Genomic DNA, 13,309 nt, shown 5'->3' with positions numbered 1-13,309 from the left:
TATTATTAAATTATAATTATTATATATATTTCATTATGCTTAGTTAAATAATATAGTATTCTAAGATATATTTATGACATGTTAGCAATCTGTAGGCAGCTAAGTTTTCTGAAAGCGCCTGCTAGCGATAACTCAGTAGGTCTTAGTTGCTAAATTCAAAAATATGTTACAATAGAACCTATGAAACGTGTAGCTCTGATGAGAGATTCGGTTCATTGGAAATAATGAAAAGCCAACCGAAAGAATCCATCATAGGCAGCAGCGATGCGGCGGGGATCCATGGCCAGGGCATAGGCTTTGTCCTGGCGGGGGAGGATCATCAGGATCATCAGGAGGAGCAGCAGCAACAGCAGCAGCAGCAGCAGCAACAGCAACAGCAGCAGCAACAGCAGCAGCAGGATGTAGCCGAGGAGGAGCAGGAGTCAAAGGCGGCGACCAGCAATGAAGCGTCCCATGATCACGACCAAAACCAAAAAGATCAGCATACCAATCCAGATCAGGATGCGCCGAAGAAGCGCTGCGACAAGTGCGGCAAGAAGCTCGGCCTCACCGGCGGCTTCCCCTGCCGATGCGGCGGCACCTATTGCGGCACCCACCGGTACAGTGACCGCCATGAGTGCAAGTTCGACTACCGCGAAATGGGCGCCAACGAGATCCGGCGCGACAATCCCCTCGTCGTGGCCACCAAGCTGCCAAAGATCTGAGCTTATCATTTTTGGGTCAATTCCAGGGCCAAAACCCAACAGCTAAATCGAAAACAAAAAGAATAAAAGCAACTTAAGAACATAGAAAAGGGTCTTTCGTTTTTGAACGCAAAGGGAATGAATACAAGTCACAAATAAATTTAATTTCAATTTAAATTTGGCGGTTGGCTTTTGAAGCGATCGATAGGCTATTGTCCTTATGCAACCCTGGTGGCAGGGTTGCCATGGTCTTTGGGTTAATTTAAATTAAAACTTAGTTTAATTTAGAAAAGCCACTTTCATTTCCAAATGCTTAAGTTTAAATACAAATTTCAATTTAAATTTGGCGGTTGACTATCGTAGCGATCGATAGGCGATTGTCTTTATATGGTAGGGTTGCCATGCTTTCAATGTTTACTTACCGCCAATTTAAAATTATTTAAAGCTTTTAAGCTTTGAACACACATAATAATCTGTATTTCTCAACATATCTCGATTTTTCTCAAGTTTTATTTCCAAGCCAAGCTTACTTTTTCAATGGTATAAACAATTTGGTTTTTAGATCTATTATTAAAAACTCTCATTTAAACATCCAATATAACTGTTATTTATAATGTCTGTTTTACGAAATATTATTCATTAAAACACCGAATTCATAAAGTAACAGAAACTTTAACTTCCCAAAATAAGCTAATATTTTAAGTCAAATATTTTTGTAAAATTTGTGTTTTTAAAATAATGTAAATACATATTTATATCAGATTCACATCAGATTGATATTTTAACAAACTTGACAATTACAAAATTCCCAAGTTGTAAATTGAATTTACTCTCACTTTTTTGGGAACGCTAAATTTCAAATTTTTATTTGCTGTTAGCATGAGAACACGTCAAATTATAAGTGCATAAAAAAATGTTGAAAATTTAGTTGGAGACATTTTTACCTTTGCTTATTTTAGATCATGTTTTCATTTCCATATTTAGTGTCACAGTAATAATTCTGTATTTATTATTTATTTCAAAAATATTATATTGTATAATATAATATAATTTAATAACTTGACTATTGCTATTGTGGTTTATATTATAGACGATTGAGAATGTTTTAGTGAAGACATAAAAAGTCGAAATGCTTGGGATATAAAGTAGTAAAAAACATTTTGTCACTGCTTCTAATACGGGTAAGACATTACATTGTTCGCCTCATTCATTGACGGATTCATTGAGGCTCAGAGACTGAGATTTTTTTGGTAATAAGTTCACGGTCACAATGCCTTCTTATTGATTTGTTTATAATATTGTGTTTATCCCGCTAATTTTAGTGTTTAAAGGTTTTCAGTTGTTACCTTTAAATGGTAAAAAATATTTCGTATGCATTTAAGCCTCGCTTTTTCCTTCCGTTTTTTCGTCAACTCCAATCAATGAGCAAAATTGTACTTTTTAAATACATTTTTTCTCAGTGATGTATCGGTCCCGGTGGTATTTCATCGAATGGTATTTTAATACCAAAATCCGGTACATATTTTCTACTATCGGGTATCGGTTCTGACAATTTTCCTCATTCATTGCTCATTGCACTCGTCATAGGTTGTCTTGCTCGCACTTACGTAAAAACGGATGTTTTATTTGTTGTAACCCTTCTTAATTTTGATGAGTACTTAGGGACTGGCCAGACACCAAGTAATAATTTTTTGTCTTGACTTTTGACCGGCATTTGTTAATACATATGTACACATAAAAAGTAATCTTTTGTTGAAAAAATCCAGAGAGCCAATTAAACTTAAACGGATGTTATATTTGCTCTCATTATATTTATTTTTGATGAGTCACAAATTTACCGAGAGACTGGACTCATAAGACGTTATCAGCTTTTTTAATCCAGTTCAATTCTGCTATTTCTATTAGGTACACATGTACATATATGCTTGTGGGCTTATTTTGGTGATCAGAAATATTAGAGTCTTCGTTGTTTCGTCAACAAACACCTCGATTCAGTACGTTCCCAAGCTTAGACTCCGTCGGTAATATTAAATCGAAATGCTGAGGCTGCCACAATTTTTTTTCTGTACTGTCCTTGCTTTACAAGGATCGCTTGAAGACTCTTGCCAGAGCGCACTAAATCCGCTCTTGCACGAAACTTATAATATCCGAAGCAGGTTGGATGGCATCGAAGCAGGACAGAAGGTCCTGGATCTGGATCTCAAGAAAGGACTTTGGGGGGTACATAAAAAGCTAGATTCGTGTATGATCCAGGAGCAAAATGATTACGGAGCGATATTAGCCGGAATCGAAAACCACCTTAAAGCGGTAAGTTGCGAACTGAACAAAAACGGCAAACAAAATAAAACTACTGACGGACTTGAATGGTTATTGTTTTAATGCCCTAATCATTTTGCACAGCTCAATACAGCAGTCAATGCCAAAGATAAACTCCAGTGCCAAAATACTATGAAAGAGACTATTGCAAGCTTGCAGACTCAAATCAAAACCCGAGAAGATCTTATCAATGCGCAACAAAAACAAATCAATGCAGGCTTCAAAAATAGAGATGATCAAATCGCGGACCTGAAGAATCTGATTAATTCGATTGAAACAACTAAACTTAACCAATCCAATGAGCTCTCGAAATGCCGATCAAAACTCGATGAGATGGAACCATTTCGAGTGTCATGTTCGTCGTCTCCACCTGGCTGGACCGTAATTCAGAGACGGATCGACGGATCCGAGAACTTCGATCGAAACTGGGCCGATTACAAAAAAGGATTTGGAAACGTTAAGGGAGAATTTTTCATTGGCCTGGAAAAGTTGCACCAATTGACTGAGGCACGACCCCACGAACTCTACATTAAGCTTGGGAAGGTTAATGGGTCCACCAGCTATGCTCACTATGACGGCTTTAGCATTGGCAGTGAGGACGAATTGTATGAGCTGAAGAGTCTTGGGAAATATTCCGGCGAAGCCGGAGACTCCCTTTTTCGCAATAAGAACAAAAAGTTCACTACATTTGATCGGGATAGTGACGAATATAACGATGGAAATTGCGCTGAAGACGAAAACGGTGGTTGGTGGTATGGCGGTTGTGGTTTTAGGTATAAACGTTCAATTAAAATGTAATTCATTGTTTCTAAATCAAGCTCCTAACATTGCAGTTTCCTCAGTGGAAAATACTATAAAGATGGCCAAATAACAAATGAGAACAGAATGAACGGAATATACTGGGGCTCATGGCAGAACAACTACTGGACAATATCACTCACCTACGTTGAAATGATGATTAGACCAAAGTCCTCATGAACCGCAGTTGGAAATGGCCAAAAATCATAGTTTCAATCCAAAGGATGTGAATGAAAAAAGTATAATATTTGTTTGCCTTAGATGAAACGGGGTTATCGGAGTGCTTTAAGTTATACCCGTACCATCAATTTGTGTGTGGAGCTGCTCCTGAGCAACTTTAAATCCTATCAGCGAAGCTCACTTAAGGTATTTGTTTCATTGCAAGCATTTCTTAAGGGGTTACATATCCGATTTTTTTTTATTTTATTTTCTTAGTTTATGTACATTAAAGAACACACACAAAAAATATCATTTCGTTGCGTTACACGCAAATTTTAAAAGGCGTTTTAAAGTGCTTGAACCGAAACCCGATAGTAGAAAATATGTACCGGATTTTGGTATAAAAATACCATTCGATGAAATACCACCGGAACCAATACATCAATGAGCAAAATAATATTTAAAAAGTAAAATTTTGCTCATTGATTGGATTTGACGACAAAACGGAAAAAGCCCATAAGAGATTTGCAAAAAAAAAAAAAAAAAACGATTTGGAAAGTGTTGGAAACATGTTGGAAATGTGAAAATTATAATAATAACTTTTGAGAGTGGTTAAGCAGCAGCAGAGTCTACTTGAAGAGGAGCGGCAGGCGGCAGTGGGGCTCCGTCTCGCTGGGATTGTCCGAGTAGAGGGAGACCGTCCTGCCGCTGAGATCGAAGATGCCCACGGCAATGGTCTTGACCACCTCGTCGCACCTTCTGTTTTCCCGCCACACGCAGTACTCTCCGCCGGAAACGTCGCCGAGCATGTGGCGCACATCCTGCTCGCTCATCGGCGGCTTGTACGCTCCGAAGGTCCGCATCCGCGAGATGCTCGAGTCGATCATCAGTTCGTTGGCTTGGTCCTGCCGGATGCGATCGAATCTGCAATGGGGGGAAGGATATATTTTAGAAACACTCAAATACAATGCCTACTAAGTTGCATGTTCCAAATAATTTTATTAATGTGGAAAACAGTAGATTTAAAATGGTTCCTAGTTTATTCATTTTCCATTTTATTTTGGCTAAATATGGTTTCAATCTAATAACAATGCTCACATATTTAAATCAATTTCGAAAATGGTTAAAGGAAAAAAAATATTCATATTTGCATATTTAAAATAAATAAAAACCTCAATAGGTTTAACCAAAAAAAATTGTTAGAAAAACGCGTGATAAAGTTTATCACGTATACGTACTGTTGCCGTTGATACAAAATGTATTTTCATCTAGGAGGCTAAATTCAACTTTTGTTCTCCGTATTTAGACTTTTATCAAAGCAAGACTGGCAAGATGGGCAATTTTAGAAATGGGAAAAAGATGCCTTTGCACCAAAGTCAAGGTGGATTACGTGTCGTATGAGTAATGTTTGTTTCAAGCCTGAGGGCTTTAAATTCTTGTGCTCTCCTAAATACGATTTTTATGTTTGTGCCGCCAGTTAATAGCAGATATAATGCCCTTAAAGCCTCATAGTTTCCCCGATCTACTCACTGATTGACATGGTAATTATGCTCCCCCAACGGAATCTCCTTGATGTTCAAATGGGACTCGTTCTTTCGCTCCGGCGAGGGAGCCACCTCCACATTGTAGCACATCTGTCGCGGATCGCTGTTGGGTAGGCAAACTGAATTATTGATATCAAGTCCAAGCACAAGCACACATCACACGCACGCCAGGAAGGTGAAGTTCACGGAACAGGCATCCGCCGCTCCCACTCCCGCGTCCTTGAGCACCCTAAAAGCATCGTCCACATTGCTGGTGGCCAACAGGGCTCTGGTGATGAAGTGACGAGCTGAGCGGGAAATTGAATGTAAATAAAAAATATAACAAAGTTAAACTGATATAAATACAAAACAAAAATGTATATATTTTTGAAATTAATTACAAGCTTAACGAGGCATAACATACTGTTATAGGATCATTATCTTAATTTTTTTTAGTGACATTTAAACTTTTAAAAACATTGAACATTAAATTATAACTTCACAGGCCAGAGAGGAAATATAATAATATTTATATAAAATCACAAAATAAACTTCTTTTGTAATGATATTTGGTTAAAAATAAGTATATATATTTTTTTTTAAGTTATTCCTTAAGTGTTAGTTAGTTCCTAGAGTTGTTATAATTTGTTTTATTTCTAGGAATAGTTCTTGGAATATTTTATTATTACGAACCAAATAAAATGTATTTTATATACTGTATTTTGCATACTGGTGACAATTAGATACAAATTCCTTTTGAATCTCAAATTATACCAATTGTAAGATATAAAATGTATTTATTATAATAAATAAAAATACATGTAAACTAAGCTTTAAAAGTTAAGAAAGGTTCAAGCCAAGAATAACGAACTAACCGTTTGTTTAACGTTCAATTTTAAAGTTAAATTTGAACTTTGGCTTAGATATTCATAGACTAAGTGGCTTTTCGGGGTACTTACGGGTCTTGCCGCTGCGCAAAAGCTCCGCACTGATCGTATTGATGCTAAAGACCAGTCCGTGGTGGTTCTGGCTCATGGTGTAGCCGGGCAGGTGGCCTGCGTAGCACAGGGACATGAAGTGCTCCTCCTTCACGTTGTACTTGCCCTGCGGCTTGTCGCTGATGACGTGGGCCACCACGAAGTAGTAATGGTTGAGGGTCTCCGTCAGGGCATCCTCCGTGTGGCCCAGCAGGCGCTAATTATAATAGGTTCACACATTAAGAACACACTTAAAACATACGCAATATAAGTGCTTTACACAGAGAGAAAAATATGTTGGGTATATTTGCACAACAACAAAAATAAGGCATATTTGATATGTACGAACAAAAGAAATTGATATTTTTATACATATTATCTTGGTATTTTCTCATATCAGATTTAATCAATCTCTGTGGTATTTTTAATACCATAGAATGCTGGTGTTTTTGCATATTAAACTGAAATTTTCGCAATGTTTTCATAATCAGTTTACATTTTAAAAACTTGAGCACATTATTCAAGTTTTAGAACATTTTGTTGGATCATTTGTGCTCAAATTAAATGAAAAATATTGATTTGGTACGAAAAACACTATCAGACTGGTATTACTCTGTTTTTCCTCCCTGTACTTACGCAATTCTTTGGTTGACAATAATAGTGGAGCATCCAGTGGGTTGGTTCTTGCTGCGTGGCTGGTGCTTCAATGCCTGTGGCAGAATCTCGTCCAGATGCAGTAAAAATAGCTGAGATATGAAGGAAAAACTAAAGTGAGACCACTAAACATATGCATTTAATCGTTAGCAACACAAACAGGTGCAACTTGGCTGTTTTTTTTAAACCAGTTTATTTTTTTAATTTAATTTTTATGAATAATAATTGGGTCTATTGAAATCATAATTTATGTTCAATGTCGTTTTTTCTAGACATATTTACATATTTATTTTTGTAGCAATCAACATTACATTTTTTATTAATTGAAAGTCACATGAATTAAATAAAATGTACCATGTAAATAGGAAAATTAATTAAATTTTCTTTAAAAATAATTTATATAGATCTTTCCTTAAACAAGTTTCAGAAGTAAGCATGTAAAGTTATTAAAACAAAATGTTCAAAGCTTTTCCTAGACAGAGATCATTTCTAATATATTAATAAACAACTTTAAGAATGGCAATAAATTTTGAACAATTAGAGTAGTTAATATATATATAAATCAACCGCTAATCATGACTTAGCTATGCCGACTTGCCAGACATAAGTGCGGCTCATAAGATCGTCAATTTTAATGCACTCCTAATGCGGCTAATTTGAATTATAAAAAGCCACCACCTGGGCGCCATAATGATCAATCCCAATCGTAATCCCACCAACAATGAAGGCGACGCACCGTGACCATAGAATCTGGCCATCTACGTTGAAGTAGATGTAGACTTGGCCAAGGTCGCTGCGATTTGCGATTTTTGCGTGCAATTAATTGGCATCGCAACCGAGTGCCGAAATTATAGCAGATTATCCCCCTTCGATCTTTTTCTACCTCTGCCCATGGCGAATCTAATTTCACTTGTAAAAAAAAAAACGTAGTACTCCATTTAAATACTTTTCGATTTGATGTTCATCCATTGCGGTAACTGGTTATTTTAAACATGAATGTAGTAAACTTTTATATATTTTTCATTTTCAAAATTGATTTTATTATCGGGAAGTTTAATTTAAATCGAAACCATATCTAACTTAAATAAAATAAATTTAAATCAAATTCCACATTATTTAAAATATTGTAATATTTAATATTGCAATTGTATATGCATTGTATTAAAGATTTAATTAAAATATTGCAAATATAATATTGTATTCTATAGTCAGATATGTATTTTTACTATAACCTTTTTTTATCAGTGTAGCCATGCTAATGAGCCCGTTTAATTGATGGCTTTCACTTCAATCTCATTCCCATTTCCAATACCAATCCATTCCCAATTTAAATTCAAAGAATCGAATCGAATCCCAATTCAAAGAAGCCAACAAAGGGTTGTCATCGTCTTTCGCCGGCTTCTCTTGACGGCTTTTTGCTTAAATGTGTGTGCGCCTTGACCAATGACAAATTGGCTTAAAAAAATACGAGCATAACCAATGATGCCAACTGAATACCCTTGCTGAATGAGAACTAAACATTAAGCATATAGGGCTTAGAAGACTTTTTATCTTTATACCTTTTTTAGGTGATTAGAATCTGACATCCCAAGTTGTATTATTATTATTTGTTTTTTTTTTTGTAAAAGTACCATGAAGTTCAATAAAATGGTCCACTGCCTCATTATTATTATAGTATTTTTACCAACGTAGTGATGTAGATCTATAGTTTTAGATTTTAGCATAGACATTGAATGAAAAAAACGAAAAAAAACCTTATAGGTTTTAGCCTATAGCATAGCTATGACAGATATAAGCCCCCACAAAAGGGTATAAATTAATAAAGAGACAGTCCGGCCGACTATCATATGTATCAATTTGGAGGCCCCGAAACGGAACTAGTTCAATGTCTGCGCTCTGCACGGTCAACATTTCGAGTTCTGTTTGGGCAGAACAGTGAGCACTGGCTAATTACCACTGTTCACTATTTTCACCGACCTGTTGCACAATAGAATTAATTAAAACGGAATTTAAGTCGAACATCTAATTGCACGAGCCGGCGATTAGATAACACCCGATCGAACCCATAAATATGGAATAGGCTGAGGCAAACAGCAGGCACCGTAGGCAATTAGCACTGTACATGGGGCAGTGCACTCGCAAATTGCATTTATAGTAATGTTGTCATTGGGGTTACAACTTGCCAACAACTGCAAATACGAAGCACGAATCACGCAACACGCAACACGAAGCTCGTGGTGGTTGTTGTGTTGTTTATTTGTTTATTTAGGATTGGATAATGGGCGCTACTATGGATAGACCCGTTAGAACTTAAAACTTAGAACTCAGAGCCCACTCCCACGACAGGCCTTGCCATGCGATTGCAATTACAATATTTAAGCCGGGCAATTATGTGTGAATTCGTTTTACTGGCCATTTAATTGTGTATTATATTATTAGCTAAACAGCCAAATAGCTAATGAGCTAATAAGCTAATACCCCGTTGGGCGCCAATTAGTTGACTCGCATCGACACTACTACTACTCACCTTATGGAATTCCACCTCCGCACCATCGGCCACGCCCTCCAATTCGCGAATATACTGCGGGAAGCTGTCCTTCACCGATCCCAGGGTCTCATTATATATTTGCCCTGCGAATAGAAATCGATATCGAAATATAGATCATCGTGAACAAATATAGATCATTGTGAATCATAAAGCACTCAAACAACAGCTTAGAGTACTCACTGCCTTTTGGGGACTGGTAGAGCGGCAAGTAGGTCTCGTTGAGGGGCTTCGACAAGATCAGAAAGTTCTTGATCATCGACCCGAATGTGCGGCCCTGCAATTAAAATATTATTATTTCGTGTTATATTACTCAAAACGGTTAGATGCTTTCCCATTTGGACACGATCTCTGATCGATTCGCCAAAACGTTCGCGGTGTTTGCTTAATGGAAGACAAAAACAATGAAGTCGAAACAGAAACATAATCGATCACGACCGATCGCAGTGTAAACAAAGCCACCAACTAAGACACAAAAAATATGAATAATTATACAATATATATATTGGAGAACATTGGCCGATGCAAAGTGTATGGAGTTTGACTGGCGGTAACCTTTCTGTTGGGTGGGTCCCAGACATGGCGACAAAAATGGACAACACGGATGCGAAGGCACGTCCATCAAAAAATACAAAGTATTCATTAACGACCAACACAAAAAGTATCCCTATTCCAGCTAAAGTTCTCTGAACCGCGTGATGTGTTTCTTGAAATGAGGTATACGAAAATTCTAAGTTATTTTTAAAAATATTATAATTTTGCTTAAAATAATCATATAATAATTTAGGAACATTTTGTACATCTTAAATCTATTATTTAATAGCTTTAGAAATGTTAGACAGTATCTATTTCTCTTCTTGAAATTGTAAATTTATGTTTTTTTAAATTTCAAGTTATTTCCAAAATATTTTTTAAATTTAAAAATAATTAAAGTTTTGTTTAACATAAGCATATAATTATTTATAATATCTTCAATCTATTTATTACTTTTATTTTAAGAAAGTTATTTAACTAGCTTTAGAAATGTTACACATTTTTTATTTCTCTTCTTTAAAATATATAAAATATTTAAAATTCAATATATATAAGTATTTAAAATATACAAATATTTAAAATTTGGTTTAATATAAGCATAAATTTATGTTGGAATATAAGTAGCATTTTTAAAGTATTTACTACTTCCAAAGACAGTTTTTTTCTCTGCTTGTATTTTTTTATTTAATTATTTATTTAGTTTATAATAGGAAATCAGAAAGTGTCACCAGGTTTTAATGGTTTTATTATTTTATTACTTTTAGTGTAGCAAATATTCTTGGCCCGATTGGCAGGAAAACAAAAAGACAGTTAGACAAAGCCACGAGAATCACGAATCTGCATTAGTAAACAGCGTCTGGGTTGCGGATTTGTCAAACGAATCAAGAACCGAGGTCTTTGGGGGGCCAGCCATTAAGATAAAGCCCAACTGGCTTTAGTTTATAACGATCGCACTCCAGATAAAGCAGCGGGCTATCAGGTAAAGTCGATAAATGTATGACAAACTGGAAGTGCGTTAGGTACTTATTTTCTATTCCATCGGTAACCAATTTTTAAGTGATTCTAGAATCAGACCTTTTGTGGAAATTGTGTTCTGCCTTAAACTGAATAAAGAAATTAAAGAAATTTAATAAAGCTTTGTGGTTGGTACACAAAAAATTAAAACTAGAAAATGTTTTAGATAAATTGCTTTTATACAAATGCATTTATACAAATAGGTTATTACCCTTTATAACATAAAATACGTTCATTAGAGAAATAAGAGATTTAGTTAATTACTTAAATTGCCATATAAACTACGGCAAAATAACCAAAGTATTTGGTAGTTTAATTTATTTTGTAATTTTGCTTGAATGATAATAATCATAGTTCATAAACTAAAGAAAACGTTTTTTAATTATATTTTTTTCCATATAGAAAATACTTAAGCTATACAAAATTTAACATTTTTATTTTAGTTCCAGAGACATTTTGTCATGTGATGTGTATTTTTAACCACAAAGTCAAAAATGTGTTATAAGACCAGGTTGACCAGGTTCTTCCCCAAATAAACTCCTAATAATAGCCCGTAAGCCATTAAAAATGTAGTTGTCGTGACCCACTCACAAGTTGAAGGCGAGTTCTTAAAGGTCGAGAAAGTTTTTTTTTTGGGGGGGTGGGGAGAGGGTGTACTTACCATATCGAATCCGACCTCGTAGTGGGTGCCCCTGGTGTAGAGTACTGGCACCGCCTGGCGACGTGGCAGGATCTTTCCGGAGGACATGGTTTTAGGTTCGAAAAGGAAGTTTGAAACTCGGTACTCGTAGTTTTGAGATCTCAACTCGTTTCTTATCGTTAAAAAGCTCGTTTGCACTTGATATGATAAGAAAACGTTGGTTGTAAACAAAACAAAAAATATATATATATGTATATGTTCGGTACGCCAGCTGATTTGTTCTGGAGCGCTTGAAGGCAGAACTCAAACTGATTTGTTTTGTTTTGGCGCTTCGACAGGCAAACGTCGCAGTCGCCGTCGCAGTCGCCGTCGCAGTCGCCGTCGCCGTCGCAGTCGCTGCCTCTGCCGCAGTCGCCGCCTTAGTAGCCAACGCAGCTGCGGCGTTATCGATTACCGGCCGTTAGTTAACCCATTAACGACCAAGCAGATCTCGGATCCGAAGTCGGGTTCACATAGTGCACTACTCATTACGATGATTATGATTAATTGATCAACTAACATGCCAGTCTAGAGATCGGCAAAGAATTTTTTTTAACATTTTATTTGACAAATTCAATTGTGTTAATCGATCAAAATTGGTTATCGTTGGATTATCGACCAACTAACATGCCTACATGACTGTCTAATGATCAGAAAGAATTTTTTTTATTATTATATTTGACAAATTCAATTGTTTTTATCGGTCATAATTGGTAATCGTTGGATTATCGATTAAGTGTAAGAAATTGTTTTAATATTTTATTTGACAAATGTGGTCTTAATCTGCTATAATTGGTGGATTATCGATTAATTGATCAACTAACATGCCTGTCTAAAGATCAGCAAGAATATGTTTTAACATTTTATTTGACTAATTTAATCAGTTGATGATCGATTACTTTTTTACACACATAAATGACAAATTAGTAGTTTACAACGGTTGTAATTGTTAATCAGTATTTTTTGATAAAAATCTAATCTTCTAAAAGAAAATGTTTTTGTATTTTTGATTTAACCTTTTTATATATTTTTTAAGATTTTATATATATTTAAAACCAATGTATAGGTATAGCTACCAAACAAATTAAAAAATTATTAAAAAATATATATATATATAACTTTAATTTCGAGAAATCTGTTAGTTTTTGTTATTAAACAAATATATTTTGCAAATGTTAAGCCAATTATTAGGTGAAGGGTTAAAAGGGCTCTCGGCACATTCAGATTCTATTAATCACAGATAACTCTGCGATTATAAACCTCATTCTGTTAATTGTCCAAAAAGTACATTCTATATTAGAATGCTTTTGGTTGTTTGGTAAGACAATTAGTCGTCGTCTAATAGGCTTTACGGCTTAATGGAACGCTTTTGCCTTATTTTGTTACCCTCTTCTTTTGCGGATACGTAATATGAGCGCTACAATTAC

The 13,309-nt window shown here is 35.6% G+C and overlaps 3 protein-coding genes across 3 annotated transcripts; 2 read left to right on the top strand and 1 right to left on the bottom strand.

Moving 5' to 3' along the window:
- The first annotated feature begins 89 nt into the window (after positions 1-89).
- LOC128265651 (AN1-type zinc finger protein 5) lies at positions 90-787 on the top strand. The gene has a single exon (XM_053001828.1). It carries the CDS (start codon positions 225-227, stop codon positions 702-704), a length of 480 nt encoding a protein of 159 aa, XP_052857788.1. The 5' UTR covers positions 90-224; the 3' UTR covers positions 705-787.
- A 960-nt stretch (positions 788-1,747) lies between these two features.
- LOC128265669 (fibrinogen-like protein 1) lies at positions 1,748-3,989 on the top strand. The gene is made up of 3 exons (XM_053001850.1): positions 1,748-2,990; positions 3,084-3,772; positions 3,833-3,989. The coding sequence occupies exons 1-3, from the start codon at positions 2,721-2,723 to the stop codon at positions 3,975-3,977; spliced, it is 1,104 nt and encodes a 367-aa protein (XP_052857810.1). The 5' UTR covers positions 1,748-2,720; the 3' UTR covers positions 3,978-3,989.
- Positions 3,990-4,429: 440 nt separating this feature from the next.
- Positions 4,430-12,163, bottom strand: LOC128265670 (uncharacterized). The gene is given in 8 exon segments (XM_053001851.1): positions 4,430-4,880; positions 5,487-5,603; positions 5,667-5,787; positions 6,439-6,673; positions 7,089-7,202; positions 9,638-9,741; positions 9,839-9,932; positions 11,865-12,163. Coding segments are annotated over 8 exon segments (1,167 nt in total). The 5' UTR covers positions 11,952-12,163; the 3' UTR covers positions 4,430-4,585.
- Between the last annotated feature and the right edge of the window lie 1,146 nt (positions 12,164-13,309).

The sequence above is a fragment of the Drosophila gunungcola genome, unplaced genomic scaffold, assembly GCF_025200985.1.
Source record: "Drosophila gunungcola strain Sukarami unplaced genomic scaffold, Dgunungcola_SK_2 000145F, whole genome shotgun sequence".
In the NCBI taxonomy this organism is placed as follows: Eukaryota; Metazoa; Arthropoda; class Insecta; order Diptera; family Drosophilidae; genus Drosophila; species Drosophila gunungcola.
This window is presented reverse-complemented; position numbering and strand designations above follow the sequence as displayed.